General features: G+C 34.5%; 1 protein-coding gene across 1 annotated transcript in view; it reads left to right on the top strand.

Moving 5' to 3' along the window:
• LOC132549381 (kinesin-like protein unc-104) overlaps positions 1-23,064 on the top strand; it is a 57,551-nt gene extending 34,487 nt beyond the window's left edge. The window contains exons 24-44 of the mRNA XM_060213308.1: positions 156-299; positions 1,856-1,993; positions 2,329-2,447; positions 2,719-2,807; positions 3,191-3,323; positions 3,941-4,112; positions 4,289-4,379; positions 4,982-5,103; positions 6,032-6,127; positions 8,374-8,439; positions 10,001-10,060; positions 14,057-14,214; positions 14,746-14,851; positions 15,381-15,581; positions 17,477-17,592; positions 19,040-19,548; positions 19,883-20,004; positions 20,122-20,374; positions 20,988-21,107; positions 21,963-22,081; positions 22,350-23,064. Of these exons, the coding sequence (XP_060069291.1) occupies positions 156-299; positions 1,856-1,993; positions 2,329-2,447; positions 2,719-2,807; positions 3,191-3,323; positions 3,941-4,112; positions 4,289-4,379; positions 4,982-5,103; positions 6,032-6,127; positions 8,374-8,439; positions 10,001-10,060; positions 14,057-14,214; positions 14,746-14,851; positions 15,381-15,581; positions 17,477-17,592; positions 19,040-19,548; positions 19,883-20,004; positions 20,122-20,374; positions 20,988-21,107; positions 21,963-22,081; positions 22,350-22,389 (2,974 nt within the window). The 3' untranslated portion in view covers positions 22,390-23,064. The remainder of the gene's footprint in view (positions 1-155; positions 300-1,855; positions 1,994-2,328; positions 2,448-2,718; positions 2,808-3,190; positions 3,324-3,940; positions 4,113-4,288; positions 4,380-4,981; positions 5,104-6,031; positions 6,128-8,373; positions 8,440-10,000; positions 10,061-14,056; positions 14,215-14,745; positions 14,852-15,380; positions 15,582-17,476; positions 17,593-19,039; positions 19,549-19,882; positions 20,005-20,121; positions 20,375-20,987; positions 21,108-21,962; positions 22,082-22,349) is intronic.
• Positions 23,065-23,185: the final 121 nt, after the last annotated feature.

The raw sequence follows: 23,185 nt of genomic DNA, 5'->3' as shown, positions 1-23,185 counted from the left end.
AAGGAAATTAGAAAAAAGTCAGAAATTTTTTTAAAATTGTTTGAAGAAAAAAAAATTCTGTGACATTTGTCTTCTTGGGAAGAATAAAAAAAAGTATGTGGTTTTGATGGAATTTTGAATGGCTGTGACGATGCTTGGACATATTGACATTGTAGACATCGCTTGGAGCTCATGCGCGACATTTATAATGAGGACTTATCACCTGACACCCCTGAGGCCAAACAGGATTTCCTCCAATGCCTGGTCGGCTGTGGTCCGCACCAAAACTACTTTAACTTCATTAACCTTATCCCATCCAGGTGTGTCTGTATGACCTTCACCTCTCACCTTTAACCTCCATTCTGCTTGACTTTTATTTGACTTTTGTTTGACCTCTGTATGACCTTCATTTGATGTTGTGCTCTAAGTCTTGACATGATTTATTTATTTGTTTATGCAGCATTTGTTTTCTTGTTGTTTTTTTTATATTTTTTTCCACAACATTTTGGGTTCTGTTTTTGTTTTTCTGTTCAATTTGAGATTTTGATATCTTATTCTGTCAGATTTTACTGGTTTTTGTGCTTATTTCTCTTTTTTTTTTAATTTTCTGTAAAATTTCTTTTAGCTTTCTTTTTGTCAACTGATGTTCATATGATTCATACCTATTTCATCGTGATTGTGTTTTTTTAAACAGTTAAAATAAAAATTGAACTCATCCATTTCTTTGCGATTTGCAGTCGGTTTTATAAAGAGCTAACATTAGCTCTTTAAATGAATATTGCTCTACCATAATTTTCATGCTGCTTTGAACTCATCATTAACACAGTGATTAAAGACTGTTTTATCAATGCCTTGTTTTATATTCTTTAAATATTTCTAGCCTAAAATCATGAAATTTCAGTAATTATTTGACTGGAATTAGCTAAGTGGAAAGAGGAAAATTACCCAAAATAATTATGTTATTTGCTAATTCATAATTGCACGTTTGATATTTTTTTGTACGTTGAAAAGAGGTATTTTTTAACACTAGATTGATTCCATTTCCTTGTGTATCTATTGTATAATGTCTTCTAATCTTAATGTCACTCTGAATAATATTTAGAGCATGGCTTTTGTATTTTTTAATCCTTTTTAAATGTTTTCAATTTTTTTTTTTTTTTATCTCTATATAATATGGTAGTTGATGTTTGAGAAAATTATGCTTTATTGCTTAGGAAGTAGTTTTTTGAGTTTTAAAATTGGCAGCTTAAGGTACGTCAGATATGGAGTGTATCTGAGATTTGATGAAAAGGAACAAATGTCAAAACAAACAGTTAGTTGTTAAATAAATTCTAACAACTTTATAACCTAGATTGGGTGATTCTTCAGATTTTCCCGGGAAGTGCAATAAACCCTTGACATATAGAATGTAGAGCAATATGTAAATTTTGCTCACTATGGTTCACAGGAATACCTTAATTATATACAATATAGATCTAATGTACTGCAGGATGTGGTACAGCTTCAAAGTTTTCATTGTTACAATGGCTAAAAGTTCAAAATTGTGTTGTCAGTTCGAATCTTTTATCATTCAAATATAACCTGACTTTTTTTCTAAGCAATCCAATATTATACATGGTACTGTTACAATGTATGTTCAGATGGTAGGTATGGATGGAGACTTGTTAAGTCCTATATCTGAGGTGGATTCATTTGTCTTACCAGAATGTTGGATGTGTTTAGTGTGATGTACAGTGGCCTGTTGAAAGCTAAAAAACCTATGCTGGTTACATTGTTAAATGATTTCTCTCAATTGATTTTTCATTGAAGTTATGATCTGATAATGTCTTGCTTGTGATTTCATTGTAAATAAAACTTATTTTCTCTCCAATGACAGACAGAGGCTAGAGTTGATGCGGGAAATGTACCACAATGAAGCAGAGTTGTCTCCCACATCCCCTGAGCCAAACCTGGACAGTATGACCGGAGGTGATCCCTTCTACGACAGGTTCCCCTGGTTTAGACTTGTTGGCAGGTAAGTATTACTTCTGTTGTTTTAAGTTAGATTGATCTAGTTGATTCCTGGCAGTAAAAATCACTTTAAAGTCTAACTCCTTGTCTTTATTGTATGAAATAAAAGCTTTATGATTCAGGGTTTTAGCATTCCTGAGTAACCAAAGTGTAACAGTAATCTTACCATTTTTTCAAATTAAGGGCCTTTGTTTAGCTGTGTGTAACCCATGTGTAACACAGTTATCTCCCCTTTTGTACAAATTATCTTTTGTATTTAATTTCAGAGTGTTTTTGCACCTGATAACACTGATGGATTAGTTGTCTCCTCTTTTGTACAAATCATAATTTACATTTCAGGGCCTTTGTCTATCTGAGTAACTTGTACTACCCAGTGCCCCTTGTCCACAAAGTAACCATTGTTAGTGAAAAGGGAGAGGTCAAGGGGTCACTGAGAGTAGCAGTCCAGGCTATTACTGGTAAGTTTGTTGGCTTCTGTTACCATTAGAAATGTGTCTTGAACTGATTATGTTTCTCTGCTAAGAGGTGGACCTCATCAAAGGTTTTCTTATTTGTAATTAGATGTAAGGAATTAATGTATTTATTCCAATAAAGACATTATCCCTTTCCAAAGATTGATAGCTGCTAATTATAACTGTATTTAAAGAAAGAAATTTCATCAAATGATTTTTTATAATTTTTAATTTCTTGAAATATTTTCTTGATGGACACGTTTGTTTTTATTTATAGATAAAGAGGAAACCCCAGACTACACCCCAGGGATCAAGCAGTCAGGAAATGCCAAAATCACATTTAATGACAAAGACTACTACCAAACAGTGAGTACAGACAGCAGCAGAGAACAGCGGAATTCTTACATAGTCTCAAGGCACATTATTCCAGAACTTTTGTGATGTTGGTCTTATGGAAAATTTATCATTAATGGAAAATTTTCAATTACACTATAGCAGAAATGTCATGTATTAAATGACAGTTTTTATTCTTATATAACACTGCACAAATTAAAGAACTTGGCAACAAAATTATCAATCTTTAGAATATATCAGATATAAAAATGTTTGAATTAGTGAAAAGAGAGTTGAATGGTTATGTTTTGCAGATATGTATTAACACTCAAATTGATGGCGTCTCTGACGTCTTTCACTGCTGTGTTTACTGTTTATTATCTTGTTTATTTACCAAATATCTCCTACCTTTACAGAAACAGCAACACTTGCCAGACAAAGTAGTTCAGATGCGAGCTAGAATGTCCCCCCAGGGCGCGCCCTCGACGGAGGAACTTAGATATGTAGAGGGTGAGGGAACCACTCCTGACAACTGTAATACCATAGATGGTAAAATAATGATACCCCTCGTTATCAAAATTACAAACAATTCACATAAGTATACCCTAGAAATCCTTCAAATAATTGGCTATAGGAGCTGTGGATCTGGAGACCATTATATGGTATTCCTGACCCACTTACAATGGGGTATTAAAAGTACTGGAGTAAGTTATTTCTGTATTGATATTTATGTTCTTCAGCTGTTATTGAAGTTTAAATATTAATTGTCTGTTGCCTCATCTCGTTTGAACTGAGATTGTGACACTAAAGCATATATGTAAGGGTGCTATAATATAAGTTAATGAAAAACACAAAAAAGTTATTGATAGAAATGTAGAAATTACATAATGTTAGCATGCATGTTTCTGGTCAATTGTGTTCAGCTTAATTTGATCTCATAGAGTTTAATATGTGAGATGAAGTGATCATCAGTTTTTCGCTGCTTTCGTATTTTGGTCATGTTTTATCAAATTAACCATCGTATCTCTCCCATTCTAATTGATGTCAGCAGTCTTAGGACTTCAATTTTTTTAGGGATGATTCTGATTACATCAGAAGAGGGGCACCAATGTCTGACAGAACTGATTTGACAGTATTATGGGAGCTTGTTAAAATGTTTTTTGTAGAGGCACATCATTGTTATGAAGACACGACAAATCAGGAAAACAAATTCCCAGATGTCGATGATCGTGACCTTCCCAAACATCTCAAGGTCGGAAGCCAGTTTATGTTCCGGGTGACCATACTGGAAGCCTCAGGGATCAGTCCCGAATATGCTGATATCTTCTGCCAATTCAAGTAAGTATTGATAAAGAAATAAAACACAAGAGAATGAGTCGGTCTGAATGTAGAGGTTAAATTGATGATGATTGAGAGATTTACGTAGATCACTCTAGGACAGTGTTAAGTAAAAACAGATAGTGGAATTATATATGAAGTATATACTTTTTTGAGATGTTTGTTTTGTGTTCTAGTTTCCTGTACCGCCATGACGAAGCTTTCTCCACTGAACCACTGAAAAACTCTGGAAAGAGCCACCCACTTGGTTTCTATCATGTACAAAATGTAGGTTTTGTGTTCCTTTGGTAAAATATCTAAAGTGTATTTTATGTTGAGATGCTGTGAGTTAGTTGTTTGATTAATATATATATATATGACACTATAAGTTTCAAAGTTCAATGGATATGTGACTTTCTTTCATAATGTAAACTCAAGTCTTATCTTGCTTCATCAATTTTAAATCATTCTAATTGTGAAGGTGACCTTGATCATTTTCTGTTTCCTATACTTAGTTCAGTTTGAATGTGACCTTGATCATTTTCTGATTTCCATGAGGAACATTTTGATTCCTGTTGGTTCTCCAATCCTATGACTATGTTAATCAGCTTTCCGTTCCCTTTTAAGTAGTAAACTGTTCACAGGTGACTGTGTCTCTCTGTACATTACAAATAAGTCAAATAATTTCTGTAATCCTTAAATTACTTTATTGATTAGTCCAACTTTCAGTTTCTGAGCAGTAAGAATTTGACCTACTTTCTGTTTACTTTTAGTTTACTTAATAGTGACCTAGCTACTTTCTGCTTGCCCCTATTTTACATAATGACCTAGCTACTTTCTGTTTGCCTCTATTTTACATAATGACCTTGCTACTTTCTGTTTGCCTTTAGTTCACTGTGAATGTGACAAAGTCCTTCATTGACCACATCAAGTCCCAGCCACTGGTGTTTGAGGTGTTTGGCCACTACCAACAACATCCACTACATGACCAAGCCAGGGATACGGTTCCCTAGTAAGTACACAAGTCTATATTTGTTAATGATTTTGACGATAATGTCTAAGTCATTTTATATTGATCACACATTGCATTATCTCTGAAGTTAGGATTTGTAGCGATAACAGTTTGATTTATCTATTAGTTATTTTTTCCTGAAATCATTGGGCTTGTTTTAGATATATAGGTGTAGCATATGGGTTATACAGAAATACACACTTACATGTATATATATTTATCAACCACATAACAATGAAGGTTACATTAGAGAAATTTTAAAAAATACAAAAAATGCTGAAATATAAACATGAACCCAAAATTACACCTTTGAATAAGAAACCTATTTCTGAATGCTAAAAATGGACTACCATGCCATGGTAACAATTTACACAGGCTTAGTAAATCCAAACTTGAAATGGGGTTACAACATGAACACATGTTGACGCTAAGGAAATCCCACTTCTTGTAAAGCTATTTATTGTGATTGGACACAGATTCAAGACTGTCCAATTAATAGTCTCCGATCTGGTACAAAAAGTATTATTCTGAAAAATATGAAGCCTGACATTGTGCACTTCGACATTGCTACCCTCCATGGCCATACCAAGAAACTGTGTACTGCTACCGATATACTCCTGTAGTATAACAAACTCTGACAACAAATTTTATATGCTGTATTTCATACAATAAAGAAATATAGGAAAAATTGAAACAAATATGGCAATAACTTTGATTGGAAATGACAATGAAATATTGATATGAGTATTTTTTTCAAGGAAAATTCTCACTAGTCTTGATAATTGTCTTGGAAATGGGTTGTATATTTTCTTTCCATTAAGTGAGTTATTGAACATTTAATTGGCACAAATTTTACATTTTTAAAAAAAAATTTTACTGAAAGTTTCCACAGTTTCAGTGACATATATGAAGTAACTTCCTATTTCAGCAGTGCCAGGCCTCCCCCTCGTCGTAGTTTCCCGCCATTGATTCCCGTTTCCAAACCAGTTCCCTCCCCCAAGTTTGGCATTATCACCCCTCCAAGGTTAGTATTGAGTAATGTGTGTTTGATGTCCTGAGTAACTGTTTAGCATCCTCAGCTGATGTCATTGTCCTGCCTGTGTTGATTTTGTTGTTATGTATTTCTGTAGTAAATATCAGTTACTCTATTTTACTTTGTATCCTGTTTTCAGACAACATTAGAACAGTTACAAGCATTTCTTAAAGTTTTCAGTGCCTGTAAAAAACAATGTTGTGAAATTCAAACTTTCATTATAGTCTAAGTCTAAAATATAATAAATAAAGTAAGTAATTAAGGTTTTAGGTAGTAGAGTTAATGCCCTTGATTATGACTTGGTTGGATATGAGGTTCCTTTAATATTCAGTTCAGTTTTATATAACTACAACAGATAACTTGTAAGCTAGTTACTATATAACATTAAACATTATATATATAACCCTTTGCTCTATATATTTACAAAAACAGAACAAAAAAAAACAGGGATAATTAATCAGCCAGAGATTTTGAAATCTCTATGTAATCAGCAAATCTAAAACATAGTTTACCAAATGACAATATATTGTGTGCAGGCAAAGTTGAAAGAAGAATGGAGTCTGTACATACAGTGTCGTAATTTAACAGGTGCTGCCTCAGCTTGGTCAATTAATGTAGCTATGTTACATTATCATCCTTACTTTATATTGACAGAAATTTTGATAATTGATGTATTTGATAGTCCGTCATTGTCCGAGATTGCTCTCTAAATTAGCATTGTGTGGATAAGGTTTGATGATATACAGAATCATAAAAACGTTAAACTTAGTAATCTCCTATGTTTGATGAGATCAAATAAATGTGTTATTGTTGAACATATTTAAATGTGAAGTTTATATCCATATAATTTTATTATCATCAAAGTCATATGAGGGAATGGTTTAACACTATATCAAACAGTGACAACACGTAAGTTAGAAATTGTCTTTACTTCATCAGCTTTTTATAATTTTCTGTTTATCTGTTCCATTATGTTTACTGTTTTGCTGTTGTGAAACTTTAGAGATTCAAAACTGTTTGGTCAAATAAGTTTAGACTGTTGATTAATACACAGTCACATGCTTGCCAGTCCTGCATGTTTAGCACATTGAAGTCCTAGTGTTATACGACAATCAGGAAGTCATAGCTTAAATCAAGTACAGATAAACCCAGGGGTCAACATTACCTTTAACAAGTGGGGAGGTATAATTTATCATTCAGCATTTATTGATATTTCTAGTAAAAATGCTATAGATGTTGATGGGCTAATTATCAAACATAGGCTTTTTACAACAAACATGATCTTATTACCAAACATGGGCTTTTTACAAAAACATGAGCTTATTACCAAACATTGACTTATTATCAGACATAGGCTTATTACAACAAGCATGAGCTTATTGCCAGACATGGACTTATTATCAGACATGGACTTATTACCAGACAAGTACTTATTACCAGACAAGTACTTATTATCAGAACTGGGCTTATTACCAGACATGGACTTATTACCAGACATGGACTTATTACCAGACATGTACTTATTACCAGGCATGGACTTATTACCAGACATTGACTTATTACCAGACAAGTACTTATTACCAGACATGGACTTATTACCAGACATGGACTTATTACCAGACATGTACTTATTACCAGACATGGACTTATTATCAGAACTGGTCTTATTGCCAGACATGGACTTATTACCAGACATGTACTTATTACCAGACATGTACTTATTACCAGACATGTACTTATTACCAGACATGGACTTATTACCAGATATGGACTTATTACCAAACATGTACTTATTACCAGACATGGACTTATTACCAGGCATGGACTTATTATCAGAACTGGGCTTATTACCAGACATGGACTTATTACCAGGCATGGACTTATTATCAGAACTGGGCTTATTACCAGACATGGACTTATTACCAGGCATGGACTTATTATCAGAACTGGGCTTATTACCAGACACTGGCTTATTATCAGACATGGGCTTATTATCAGACCTGGGCTTATAATCAGACCTTGGCTTATTATCAGACATGGGCTTATTATCAGACATGGGTTTATTATTAATTGATATTTCAGCTGATCCCTGACATTATGAATATACAAACAGTTTTGAATCTCAGTGTATATATATATATATATATTATTTTGAATTGGTCTTTATTTGTTGCAGTCGTTGATATTTACTTATTTCTTTTATTTTATATTTGTTTGATGCTTTTCTGTCCTCACAGATCTGATAGGAAGTCTGGCACAAAGCAGGATTTATTGATTGATGTTACTAAGTTTACAAGTGTTGGGTAAGACCACACCCACTGTTGACTTCACTAAAGTCATTTGCTTCATTTGCATCAGTGTTAATTCATTTATATACCATCATTAGCTTTAGACTAATTAATAACAACTTATTAACATTGACTAATTAATACTAACATTCATATAATCAAGTTTTTATTTTATACATAACTCACAGATTTCTTGAGAGGCTTTTTTCAACAGCTAAAATCTATACAATTTTATTTCATTTAGGTAATTATCATTTAATGGGTGAAGATAGACACATCCCTCCACTGGGGGTTTACATGTTCTGTGCACGAGGGGGATGGGGGCGAGGAAGAAGGGTGTAGGCATGGCAAATATACTCTGAATAACATAGAAAGAAATTTTTTAAATTATCCAGGAAAATCTTTTTTTTGGACAAGTCATCTTTTCTTATTTTTGTTTCAGTGTCTTTACATATTTACCACATATTTTTTTTCTTCAGAATCTGTTTTTAATATTATATTTTTTTACCTATTTTTTCCTACTCTATGTTTTATGAATATATTATATAACTACCGTCGATTTAGGTTTATTGATTTGAAATCATGTTGTAGCATTATGCTGATATTTTGAAAAAAATTCCATATGTTGGTTTTTGAATTTAACTTTATCAATATGTATTTGTATGTTTTATTATGAACATTTTAGAGTTTTAGTACATTTATTTCCTTATCTAATAGTATTTATGAATAATTTCGTCTTTTATGTTAACGGTTTAAATCTACTATCTAAATGACAAATTGTCAATATAATATTACAGATTTTTTTCTATTTATTTATTTTTATTTTAGCTGTAAGATATAATCCAGTATGATGTGTTAATGGCTGCCTGCAGTATATTTTTGACATATCTCTAAAAGAAGTTACAAGTCAGTACCAAAGTTCCCATCAAAGTGTTTACAGTCGTTTCCTTGCGTTATGAATACTAGGTATTGATTGGTACAGTTTCATTTTTTATTTTTTATTTAAATTGAAAATATTGGATAGGGAATAGCTGTCTTTTTTTTCAAGTATGATAAGTATTTTACGTACAATCATATATCTTGTACATTCATTTTTATTAGATTAGATCTAACGTGATTGTACCATTAATCAACATAGATCAGAGGGCTTTAGAAATTTTCTGTTGCCTTGTGTAAAATCCATTTTTTTTTTAAATATTTCTAATTTATGTTAAAAAAAATCCTCGCATACACTAGGTGGAGAGATGAGCTTTCAATGATTAGTGCAGCAATTTATTGTAGTGCAATGAAGATATATTTGTTCTTGAAACCAGATGATATGTCACATTATAGATTTTATTTGAAGTTGCATTTTAAGAGAAAATGAAAACCTGTACAGTACATAAGATACGATGTGGGAGTTTTGACCAAGAGTGCTTGCCCCTTGTGTTACATAGTTGGTTGTTTTACGCTTGTCTTAGCAGCATTTCACAGCTTGTTATGGCAGTCACTGCTTGCCAGTGTTGATGTATGACAGTGTTGATGTATGACCAGCGATCATTAACCATTGCTTTCATTATTATTTTCTTTACCTTAGGTTTTATGACTCAGGTCGAAGTCCAGACATCGAAGTAGCTCCCCTGACACCTTACATACTGTAGGTACCAGTAATTCACCCTCTCTTCTCTCTCCAGTATTACTCTTGTATTCATATAGCAATAATACTCCTGTCTTGCAACCACAACAGTAATACTGTTTTGTAGCCATAGAAATATCATATTGTATACAGTTATTGACTGGGGTTGAGGGCAACAGATGATCTGTTGGACTCGAAGGCAAACTGTTCGGCCGAGGACAACAGTTTGCTGAGGGTCCAACATATCATCTGTTGCCCGAAACCCCAGTCAATAACTGTTTTGTTATATCCTTCACAAAGATGACATTGCCAGACTGAATCTGCCTGAGTCATTAGGCCTACTGGTTGCCATTTTGTTGTGCAGACGATAAGAGAAGATAACTCTAATGAAAACAAAACATTGTTATCATTCGGGCGTACTTTATGTTTCCGTAAAGTGGTCAACAGTTGATTTTAACAGTCCATTAGGACCGGTGAACAAAACAGTTAAACTTTTGACATTTCTTTCTCTATATAAATATATAGGAACTGAACCTACATGGTATAACAATACAAACCGTGTAAGGCACACTCTAGTTGTAGGATTGCCTGACCTTGCTCAAGATTCTGTAGCAGTAGTACCGCAAGTCTTTTTACCCTAGCAGCAAATTTAAATACTGTTTTATATCCATAGCTTTATCATATTGTGTCTTGTAACCATAGCAGTATCATACTGTCCTTGTCACCATAGCAGTATCATACTGCCTTGTCACCATAGCAGTATCATACTGTCTTGTCACCATAGCAGTATCATACTGTCCTTGTCACCATAGCAGTATCATACTGTCTTGTCACCATAGCAGTATCATACTGTCTTGTCACCATAGCAGTATCATACTGTCTTGTAACCATAGCAGTATCATACTGTCTTGTAACCATAGCAGTATCACACTGTCTTGTAACCATAGCAGTATCACACTGTCCTTGTCACCATAGCAGTATCATAATGTCTTGTCACCATAGTAGTTATAATGTCTTGTAATGAATTTTCTACCCTGATGTGACTACACTAATTTGTCTAATAATCTTGTAACCATATCAGTGTGTCTGTCTTGTTAATATAGTTGTTTGATGTGCATTTGTCCTATAACTTTAGAAGTAAATCTTTCTTGTAACTAAGTTATATATCTATCACGTAACTATAGTGATAACCTGTCCTGTATCTATAGTGATACATCTGTCCTGTATCTATAGTGATACATCTGTCACGTATCTATGGTCAATACAATACACCTGATTTGTATCTATAGTGATGAGTCTGTTATTGTGTCTCTTGTGATACATGTTTTTTATCTGGAGTGATACACCTGTCTTGTATCTAGAGTGATACACCTGTCTTGTATCTAGAGTGATACACCCGTCTTGAATCTATGGTGATACACCTGTCTTGTATCTAGAGTGATACACCTGTCTTGTATCTGGAGTGATACACTCGTCTTGTATCTATGGTGATACACCTGTCTTGTATCTATGGTGATACACCTGTCTTGTATCTAGAGTGATACACCTGTCTTGTATCTATGGTGATACACTCGTCTTGTATCTATGGTGATACACCTGTCTTGTATCTATGGTGATACACCTGTCTTGTATCTAGAGTGATACACCTGTCTTGTATCTAGAGTGATACACCTGTCTTGTATCTAGTGATACACCTGACTTGTATCTAGAGTGATACACCTGTCTTGTATCTATGGTGATACACCTGTCTTGTATCTATGGTGATACACCTGTCTTGTATCTATGGTGATACACCTGTCTTGTATATATGGTGATACACCTGTCTTGTATCTAGAGTGATACACCTGTCTTGTATCTATGGTGATACACCTGTCTTGTATCTAGAGTGATACACCTGTCTTGTATCTAGAGTGATACACCTGACTTGTATCTAGAGTGATACACTTGTCTTGTATCTATGGTGATACACCTGTCTTGTATCTAGAGTGATACACCTGTCTTGTATCTATGGTGATACACCTGTCTTGTATCTATGGTGATACACCTGTCTTGTATCTATGGTGATACACCTGACTTGTATCTAGAGTGATACACCTGTCTTGTATCTAGAGTGATACACCTGTCTTGTATCTATGGTGATACACCTGTCTTGTATCTATGGTGATACACCTGTCTTGTATCTATGGTGATACACCTGTCTTGTATATATGGTGATACACCTGTCTTGTATCTAGAGTGATACACCTGTCTTGTATCTAGAGTGATACACCTGACTTGTATCTAGAGTGATACACCTGTCTTGTATCTATGGTGATACACCTGTCTTGTATCTATGGTGATACACCTGTCTTGTATCTATGGTGATACACCTGTCTTGTATCTATGGTGATACACCTGTCTTGTATCTAGAGTGATACACCTGTCTTGTATCTATGGTGATACACCTGTCTTGTATCTATGGTGATACACCTGTCTTGTATCTATGGTGATACACCTGTCTTGTATCTATGGTGATACACCTGTCTTGTATCTATGGTGATACACCTGTCTTGTATCTATGGTGATAGATCTGCGGTCTTTTTCATGTAATATTCAGATTAAGTTTACATGTTCTCTTTCTTTCCGGTTAATGTTTTGTAATTTTGATTAAAATATAATTCTTCATTAGAACTTACTTTATAACTTAAACAATAAATTACCTGAGTAATCCTAAATTGCCACCCTAAAATATCACATTTGTTCTCATGTTTCACCTTTCATTGGCTATTCTTTGTATTATATATCTTTACTTGCTTGCATGTTTGCCTGCCAGTTTTATTTTGCACTTGTTCCTAATACCTAAATCAAGACTTTTATAACATTCATTTGCTTATCATAATATAAATAAACACATGGTTATTTTTTTATTTAACATCAGATTTGATAATCCGGTCATTGTATGTAACACATCTATGCAGCATTAGTCATGTAATTCAGTGTAATAGATGTTTCCAGATGTTTCTTGGACACTGAAGTATTTGTAAGTTATTTGTCATTGACTTTTGTGTAGAAATTTTAATGGTAGCTGGTTGTGTACAGATAGAAGTTTTGGTAACTGACTGTTGTGTACAGAGAGAAGTTTTATTGGTAACTGACTGTTGTGTACAGAGAGAAGTTTTATTGGTAACTGACTGTTGTGTACAGAGAGAAGTTTTGTTGGTAACTGACTGTTGTGTACAGAGAGAAGTTTTGTTGGTAACTGACTGTTGTGTACAGAGAGAAGTTTTGTTGTGTACAGAGAGATGTTTTATTGGTAACTGGCTGTTGTGTACAGAGAGATGTTTTATTGGTAACTGGCTGTTGTGTACAGAGAGATGTTTTGTTGGTAACTGACTGTTGTGTACAGAGAGAAGTTTTGTTGGTAACTGGTTGTTGTGTACAGAGAGATGTTTTATTGGTAGCTGACTGTTGTGTACAGAGAGAAGTTTTATTGGTAACTTGTGTACGAGAGAAGTTTTATTGGTAACTTGTTTGGAGAGAAGTTTGAGATCTGTGAGTTTTATTGGCTGACTGTGGAGAGTAAGTAGCAGAATTTAGTAGTTTTTTAAATATTGAAACTTTAGTTATTTGTAAATTGTTTTTGATACAAGCTTTTACAACCTACTTGTATATTAAACCAAATAAGCTACACCCAGGCGTAAGTACAATGTTTAGGAGATGTTCACAAAACTCAGAAGTGAAATAATACCTTTTGCAAAAGAAATAATTGAATAAACTATAAAAACCGGATAACATTGGTATTACCCTCACTGTTGAAAAAGTTAATGTCATAGAATATATTCAAAAATATAAAGTCACCTGGAATGTGTATATCACAGTTAACATACTTCAGTGGTTGTATTGTCTTAATCTGTTTTCTGTATTTCTTTTTGATTGGAACAGACATTTACCTTACTAGTCAAATTTAGATACATATGTATTAGGTAAAACAAATCTGCTTTTTATGTAATTGCACTGTATTTGTGGTTCCACCTGAAGATATGTGCCGGCTGTAGTGGATCACAGTGACGACCAGCCATGCATGGGAACGTACATGTTACACCAAGGTATCCAGCGAAGAATCGCCATTACCATCATGCAGGACCAAAGTCCAGAGACAGACCTCATCTGGAAAGATGTCAAGGAACTTGTTGTAGGTAAGTATACCCAGACTTTTATAACAGAGGTCATTATTTATTTCAATATCGCCACTATGATTCCAACTTGGAACCTTTGGCTTAATAGCCAGCCAATCAAGCTCTCAGATGATCTCTCTAGCCAAATGGTATAGAGTGGCTAGTATTTACCAGGGTTACATACCTCCCTTCTACGGAAAATAACTCATACTCAAGTTTCCGGGGATTACAGTGATGGTTATGAAAGTAAAACTTAGTATTATCCCTCAGTCCCTTTGTAACAGAGGTCATTGTTTATTTCTTTTGATTTGATTTGAACTCTGGCTTACTAGTCTGATGCTCAACCAATCAAGCTAAAGAGAAGTTCTCTCTAACTGAGTGGTATGTTGTGGCTAGTATATTACCAGGTGTGCACTTTTATCCTGCAACTACTACAAAAGTACAGCTTTTTTGAGACATTGATCATGTATTCTCTATATCTATGACCCTAAGGAAGAATAGATTATCATTTTGTAGAATTGGAGAGGATTTTAATTGTTTGTAATTTTTCAGGACGTATCCGTACCACACCTGAATACCGAGACTCCGACATGGAGACTACAGTGTTGTCTCTAAGTCTCTTCCCTGCTTCCTACATTCAGTACCCTGGAGATGACAGGTAATAAACCTTCCTTTCTGTCATTTTTACATAAAGTACTGTGTTCTTTGTCTGTGTCAGTCAGTTTTACATAAAGCACTGAGTTCTTTGTCTGTGTCGGTCAGTTTTACATAAAGTACTGTGTTCTTTGTCTGTGTCGGTCAGTTTTACATAAAGTACTGAGTTCTTTGTCTGTGTCAGTCAGTTTGTTTTAGACAGTTAGGTTATTACTCAACCTTCACACTTTTTCTTGTACCTTGCAAAGTTTAAGTTTCATTTCACATTTATACAAACAATTTGTAAAAACAAACTTTTCCTAAGTCACTGTCTCAACTCTTAATTGGTTAGGCCCTGTATCATGTACATTGCAGATGAATTACAGGTAGATTACATGTTCTTTGGTAAACGAGTCCCTGTCTAGATGTAGATTACTGTAATTTATATAAACATGTATAAAGTGTATGTAGGGCTTCTTTATAGTTACACAGTAAAAGTGATTTATTCACTTTATCAAACAATTTATTTTTAAATTTACCTTGTTACTTTCTAGAATCTATTTCCGCTTTGAGGCAGCCTGGGATAGCTCCCTCCATAATTCCCATCTTCTCAACCGCATGACATCCTCCGGAGAGCGCGTCTACATGACACTGTCTGCCTATATTGAGGTGGAGAACTGTGACCAACCGGCATGCATCACCAAGGATCTCTGTGTTATTGTTCATTCCAGAGATACCAAGATATCTACATCAAGGTATGTACTCAGGACGTTTAGGTCACTATTAAATGTCAAGGCCATTTAGTATCAAGTTGAATGCCAATGTCAAGGTCATCTTCTTACAAGTTTTCTGCGTACAAGGTTACTGCTTAAATGTCATGTAATCTGTTTACAAGGTGATTGTTTAATGTCAAGGCCATCTAGTATCAAGTTGAATGCCAATGTCAAGGTCACCGTTAAATGTTAAAGTATCAGCAAATCCATTCCTAAAAATTAGTCATTTAGTACTATATATAAGTCATATCTCTTAAGTGGATGTACATCATATCATTCAACATGTGTGTTTGTATAATTATTTACCTTTGAGTAGGTAATACTTTTGATATAACATAATCACAATGCACATGGTGAATATTAGTTATTACAAAATGGGAGATATATGCTTTAATCATTAGTTATTACTGTTTGTTTGAGTGTACCCGTACATGTGTGTTTAAGTCTGCTTTAACTGTATCTGCGAGGTACAGCTTATACATGTTCTAAAGCAAATGTGTTGTCTTACCACAATATGATGAAATTGTGTTATCATGAGAGCTTATACTTTGCATGTGATAAATTTTGTGTCAATGCAGTGCTATCCTGTGGACAACCCAAATGATTGATCCTTCCCAGCATGCATCAGCACTGCCCTTAGCACATGTGACAGCAGCATCCATGTTATAAATGATGCCGAAATCATTGTAACATCTTTGTGACTTTGGTAGCAATTAATATCTTCCTCTTTATTTTTTCATAACAATTTTTAAAGAAATTGTTTTGAAATATACATGATTCTTTTTTTAACAAAAATCATTAGAAAAAAAATAAAGCAAGACCGTCAGTTATCTTTATCATTAGTAAATCAGCAATATGGAATATCCATTTGGGTTACCAGAATAATTACAAATAAAAAAATTGTGATAGTTTCCTGAAAACAGTGGCTAGTTAGTACATGTATCACAACATTGATGATTACCTTCATGTAAATGTGAACAGTGTTATTGAGGGTATTTATTTCTTGTTTGATATTGTGTGCCTGCTCTCTGTGTACGCTTCAACTCTTGACAACACCTACAGTATAATATTCTACACATTGTACTTGTTTCTATACATCATTACCTAACCTGCCTGTAATTGTAGAGCAACTAAATCATATTGTGCCATGGTGTGATGTAATCCATTTCTTAGTATCAGCTCTTCAGTTTGTTCAACTTATTGACCTTGACCCACATTTCAAATAATTTATGTAAGATAGACCCACTTTCAATAGTCAAGAAACCGAGAATGAAATTATTGGGAAGCAAAGAGCTGTAGAGTTTGTCCAAATAACCTTGACCCACTTTCAAAATTACAATTGTTAACAACAAATGTTTCTTTAAATCTGAATAACCGAGATGAAAGCTAGGATCGTGATATATTTCCTATATAACTACTTTTTTCTTTAGGAATTCAGATAAAATTTTATACAAAGGCCAACTACAGTTCTTTAGATTAGCCTGTATTTATGGCTTCTAAGGTAGTTTTCCAGTTGGATTACAGGGTGTCATTTTCTATGTCACTATTGTCAAATGTGTTGAGATCTGACAATATGGGCTAGAGTTTTATCTCTGTAACATATGGGAAATTAAGGGTTTAGGTCACAGGAGTGAATTTTTAATCTTCTGTTCATAAGCTATAGATCAGGTGAGTGATACAGGACCATGCAGCCTTTTGTATTGAAGTGTAAAATCTTGTCTCATTCATGCTTGTAAGATTTTTGCTGGTGCATGTTAGGACAGATGAATGCCTGACACAGGTTGTGACACAGGATGGCAGACTGATGCCTGGGAAGTTTTGAGCTTTGTGTTACATTGCCAGAGTTTGTTGTATTTAACAGCCTGTCCCTAATTTAGTGCTCGTTTCAGGACACTGAGGAACTTGTTTGGTGGCTCTAAGAACCAGGATAGTAATCGTGTGAGTGGTATCTACGAGCTGTACCTGCGACGGGCGTCCGATTCAGGTAGTCCAGGTATTGTGTTGTGTTTGTGTTGTCTCACCCAGCACCAAATGAATGATCCACCTTCCCCTTCCACCACTTGACAGCTCAACCTTCCACCTTCCCACCAATCTGCACAAATAGACTATATATACTAGTCAGTATACGAGTAATATCGAAAAACAAACCTGACTGGCCATTATTGTATGCATCTACAGATTTGTAATACTATTTTTGACTGCATGGTCACACTGCAATAGGACTTACTTGTCATGACTACATGTTATTGGTTGTTGCATGAAAATTTGTAATGCCACGGAGTGATTGGCTAGTTGTAATATTCCTGTATTAGATATAATATGATCACCTAATTCCTTGTTATTTTGATTGACTTTGGACCTATTACTTTAGCCCCTGTAACACTTACTTTGATTGGCTGCAGATCTGTGGTCACTTAATTCCCTTTAACACTTACTTTGATTGGCTGCTGATATATTTCCTCAGTTCCTGTAACACTTACTTTGATTGGCTGCTGATCTATTTCCTCAGTTCCTGTACCACCTACTTTGATTGGCTGCTGATCTATGATCACTTAATTCCTTGTAACACTTACTTTGATTGGCTGCTGATATATTTCCTCAGTTCCTGTAACACTTACTTTGATTGGCTGCTGATCCATTTCCTCAGTTCCTGTAACACTTACTTTGATTGGGTGCTGATCTGATTTAAACCACATGATCTGTTTGTTTTATATTTATGAAAAATGAAAAATCTTCATCCTTCTTGAATACCAGATTTACTGATAATGTGCGTGTCCATTGTGAATTAGAGTGAACTTTCATTTCTTCTCTTCTAGACATATAATTATGCTTTTATTCAACCCAGAATGTCCATCAATTCCTAACACATTTGGAATTCCATATCATTTAATCTGTATACAGAGACATTACACTTCCTGTTGCCTCTAACTTCCTTATTCTCCCTAATTACACCCACTGCCATTGCAAATGGCCCTTCCCACACAGCTAGCCAATCTTAAACGATTACTGGTAACCCTAACCCCCACAAACATAAACACCACTGTTAGATAAAACAATGTAGAATAGGATAGTAGATATAGTTCTAGATTGAAAGATAGAGAACACAATTTGTACATAAACTGTAATGATATGTAAATAATCCATACATCACATTAGAAAATGTTGGTTAAAAGTCTTCTATGGCGATTGATGGTATCTATTATCTGAAAGTTTCTAAATATTCCTTGATGATAATTTTAGTTAAAAAAGTAAAATTAATTTAGATATGTCATATTTGGAATTGGTTCTTATTCTGGAAATTTAGTCTGTTTTCACTTACAGGTAAAGTTGAACATTTGTAGCCTGTTTTGGCTTCTCTATTTTAAAATTAGTGAATGATATATCAAAATGGTTATATTTTAATTCAAATATTTTAAAGAGTATCCTGTTATGTTTCTTAGGTGTACAAAGACGACAACGCCGCGTCCTTGATACATCCTCGACATATGTTCGGGGTGAGGAGAACCTGAACGGCTGGCGTCCCCGCGGTGACTCACTCATCTTTGACCACCAGTGGGAACTGGAGAAACTCACACGTCTTGAACTTGTAGAGAAGTCACGCCACGTGTTGTTACTACGTGAAAAACTTGCTGAACAAAACAAAACACATGAGCTGAGTAAACTGGACAAAGAAGCATCCAACAAGTCAGCTAAAGCAAGGCAGCAAGAAGAGACGAAACAAGATGAGAAAATACAACCTCCTACACCGGACAAGGTCGACAACACTACCGAGGAAAAACTCATAGAGAAATGGGAAAAGGTGGATGAGAGTGAAAAGGGCAAAAAGCTTAGCAAACGTGAGGTTATATTTAATTTTGAAACTAACGGTGATCCAGAGAAGGAACTAATGGCCAAATGCCTGAGGTTGATGATTCATGGACGGGTTCCATTGTCTCCACCTCCAATCAAGGTAACTACATCAAAAAGACTACTTTTCTTGAGTTTCATGATCAGAGATACAGGTTCTGTCTGACCATCCGGGTGTCCGTCCTTCCATATGATCACACTTTTGGGGATGATCATATATACTGTGATACATATTTATATATTTTGTAGGATAACATGTAAAAATTCATTTTCACTGAAAAAGAAGATTTTTTTAGGATTGATATTTAAATAATGTTAAAATTTAATTCAGTTCTAAGATTAACACTGTAGATTAAACATATATTTCTGTGAAATCTGACGTCACCTTTCAATGTGTAGAATAGCATGCTTATCTGTATTGTTTGAAATGCGTCTAGACGCCGACTGTGATGTTAGACTCTGTGGCCAGTACAAACACAAACACATCAGAGGACAGTGATGGTGTGACAGATTCGATGACTACAAGTATGTCGACATCCTCAGCCTCGGAACTCTTCAGGTAAATATCTGATCTGTTAGTTGTCTGTAAATTTGTTTTCATTATATTATCTATGCATGTTTTATTCTCATGTATTTCAATTCACAATTTAAAAGACCTGGCTTCATTTCTTTTCAGTAAACAATCCACCAACAACAACTCTATCCAATTGTCAAAATCATGTGAAAGTCTGTCTACAAACTCCAACACTTCCCAGGATTCCACAGCAGACAGGAAGTTGTCTCTGCCAATCAAATCAATGAGTCTAAACCTAGACAGCAACATTTACATTCCACATATAGAAGAGGTGCGCGTCAGTCCTGTTGTTTCAAGAAAGGGCTATCTCAACTTTCTGGAGGAGAAGCACAGCGGCTGGGTCAAACGCTGGGTGGTAAGTAAATCCGGAGAAAAACTATTCAGTTTAACTTAGTTATTTCAAAGTCAGTGGGATCGTGGTAAAACTTTATTTCAAAGTCAGTGGGATCATGGTAAAACTGGGAGCTGTCTGATTATTTTATTAAGTAAATGCGAAGTTTAGTGTGAAGGTTGACTGATACCAATAAAATATTAAATGAAATCTTCAAGTTATATAAGTTTGAGATATTGAGATTTGACTGTTTATATATTCTGAATTGTAAAAACAAGCACAGGTCACAACTCAAATGTAAAAGCAAGGTTGAATGTATATGTCAGGGGTCAACTTATCGTTCATCATTAATCTAGGATGAAATGATTGGTACTTGTACATTATAGATCATAAGCCAGGGGTCATGCTATATAAACAGTACATCTTGAAAAGATCAGAAATAATTTGTAGTAAAAAAAAACTCTAATAAGTTTTAGAGGCAATAAGGTCCTTCAGTGTTTTGAAGGGTTGGCAAGAGAATTTAGATTTCTGATGTGTCTATTACCAGGTAACGACTGTCATTGGAATATGGTCACCTACAAATATATCACTTTATGTGTGCGTTTTCTAGATATCTCTTGATGTGTGTGTTTTCTAGGTTGTGAGGCGTCCATACGTGTATATCTACAATTCTGAGAAGGATCCGGTAGAGCGTGGAATTATCAACTTGGCCACATCACAGATAGATTATAGTGAAGACCAGCAAGCTTTACTGAAGGTACCTGTACATACGATATCATACTGAATACAGACATGGTTGTTTCAGTAACGTGACAAGATATTCATTCAGTCATTGACAGAGTACTACTGTGTATTTATATACAATAGAGATTTAATAACTAAGTGTTACTGAGAACTAGATACTGCCACACAAAATAGGTGGTTTGTGAGAACTAGATACTGCCACACAAAATAGATGGTTTGTGAGAACTAGATACTGCCACACAAAATAGGTGGTTTGTGAGAACTAGATACTGCCACACAAAATAGATGGTTTGTGAGAACTAGATACTGCCCACACAAACCAGATAAATATCTAACTTTGTTAGGCACCTTTAGATACTGATCACATTACTGGTAATTTTCAAGTGTAACAAAGTACCAGCAACATTGTAATAGGAAAAAAGTGTAATTATGGAGCTAATTAATAACTCTCGAGATACAAAATTTTTACTTCAGAGTTTCTGTACTATGAATCTTCCTATTGAGTTCAACAAATGGTAAATAGTTTGGAGCAAAATAAAAAGTACTAACTAATAAAAAATGAATACACCATATCTTTATTTTAAGTCATAATTGATATACTGACAGGGTACTTGATAAACCATTAATGTGCCTGGAAAGTGGAATTTTAGAGTGAAAAATCAATAAAAGTTAAACATTGTTAATGTCCTTATGTTGTTATTGTACTATACTCATTCCTTGGTCAAAACCAATTTTTACTTCAAAACTATTGACCAGACTTAGGGATTTTTTCAAACTGTTAAGAGTATGCTGGTACTGTAATGTGTATACTTTGAACCTCTGTTGAAGTCTTTATGTATAGGATAAAGAACTACTTTATTACTTTTAGGCACGAAACACATTCTCTGTTTTGACCAAGCACCGTGGGTTCCTGATGCAGACCCTAGATGAGAAGGACTTCCATGACTGGCTATATGCTATCAACCCGCTATTGGCTGGTCAGATCAGGTAAGGCTGGTCTTTTGCTATCAACCCACTTCTGGCTTTCATGGAGATATGCCCAACAGGTCCTTTGTGTAGTACTTTATAAACCTTAACGAAACTGCTGAGGGTAAATCACAATGCAATCAAAGTATCACGTGTTAGTTTTACTCGTCAGACATGCGTACATGTAATTCATGACTAAGTCAATTTTTTTAGCATTGAATTGAAGGAGTGTTAAGTTTTTAAAATCTGATATTCTTGTTAACAATGATCCTTATATTATGTGTTGCAGGTCAACGTTGTCACGACGTAAACAACCAGTACAGATATGAGTTAATTAATTCACACCGACTGATGAGAGCAAGTGAATGAGAGGATTGAGAGAATGGTCTGACCATCTTCAGCTGAACATTAGAAGTGATAAATGGACAGGAGACATTTTCTGTCAATGTATAGGTATTCTGCATTATTTGAAAAGCTTCTCCTGGAAATATTTGTGAAAATTCTAAAAGAAAGATATTAACAAAACACAGTCTGATGTGTTTGCCATTGGAATATATTCTAATTTAAGAGAATTTGGAATATTAAGTTTTGGCTCTCTTTTCTGTTGAACAAAGTTCCGCCAGCTAGATGAATGGATGTTAATAGCCAATGAGAGAACTTGTTACATAACCTCTGTAAAATTCATCAAATGAATAGTAACTATAGATATAGATTTGTCATTTTCATTTACCCATCATGCAAAGTGAATATATTGTGAAACTATGTGATCCTGTATATTTAACAGTGTAAGTTATTTTGTGTGGAGTTTTCTCCCCTTTTGCAAAATAAAAAATGCATTTTATCATGAAGCTCGAGTAAGCCCTGAAATAACTCTGATGCTGAGCTTAATTATAGTACAAGGTAATATATATATATATACTGGGATGAAAGAATATGCTTCAGAGAGTTTCCAGGAGCTTTTCCATCATATGTTGTGGTGAACTGTTATAAACACATTAAATTTGACTGTGTAGTTGTATAAGCATCTTTATATAAACCTGAATAATCTTTACTTTATTCTCATTGTAATGATGTTTGTGTTGATATATGATATGTGTACATTTTTTATCAGTGAAAATGTGAAAA

This window comes from Ylistrum balloti, unplaced genomic scaffold (genome assembly GCF_031769215.1).
Source record: "Ylistrum balloti isolate Yb309-2 unplaced genomic scaffold, AGI_CSIRO_Ybal_v1 Utg370056, whole genome shotgun sequence".
NCBI lineage: Eukaryota > Metazoa > Mollusca > Bivalvia > Pectinida > Pectinidae > Ylistrum > Ylistrum balloti.
This window is presented reverse-complemented; position numbering and strand designations above follow the sequence as displayed.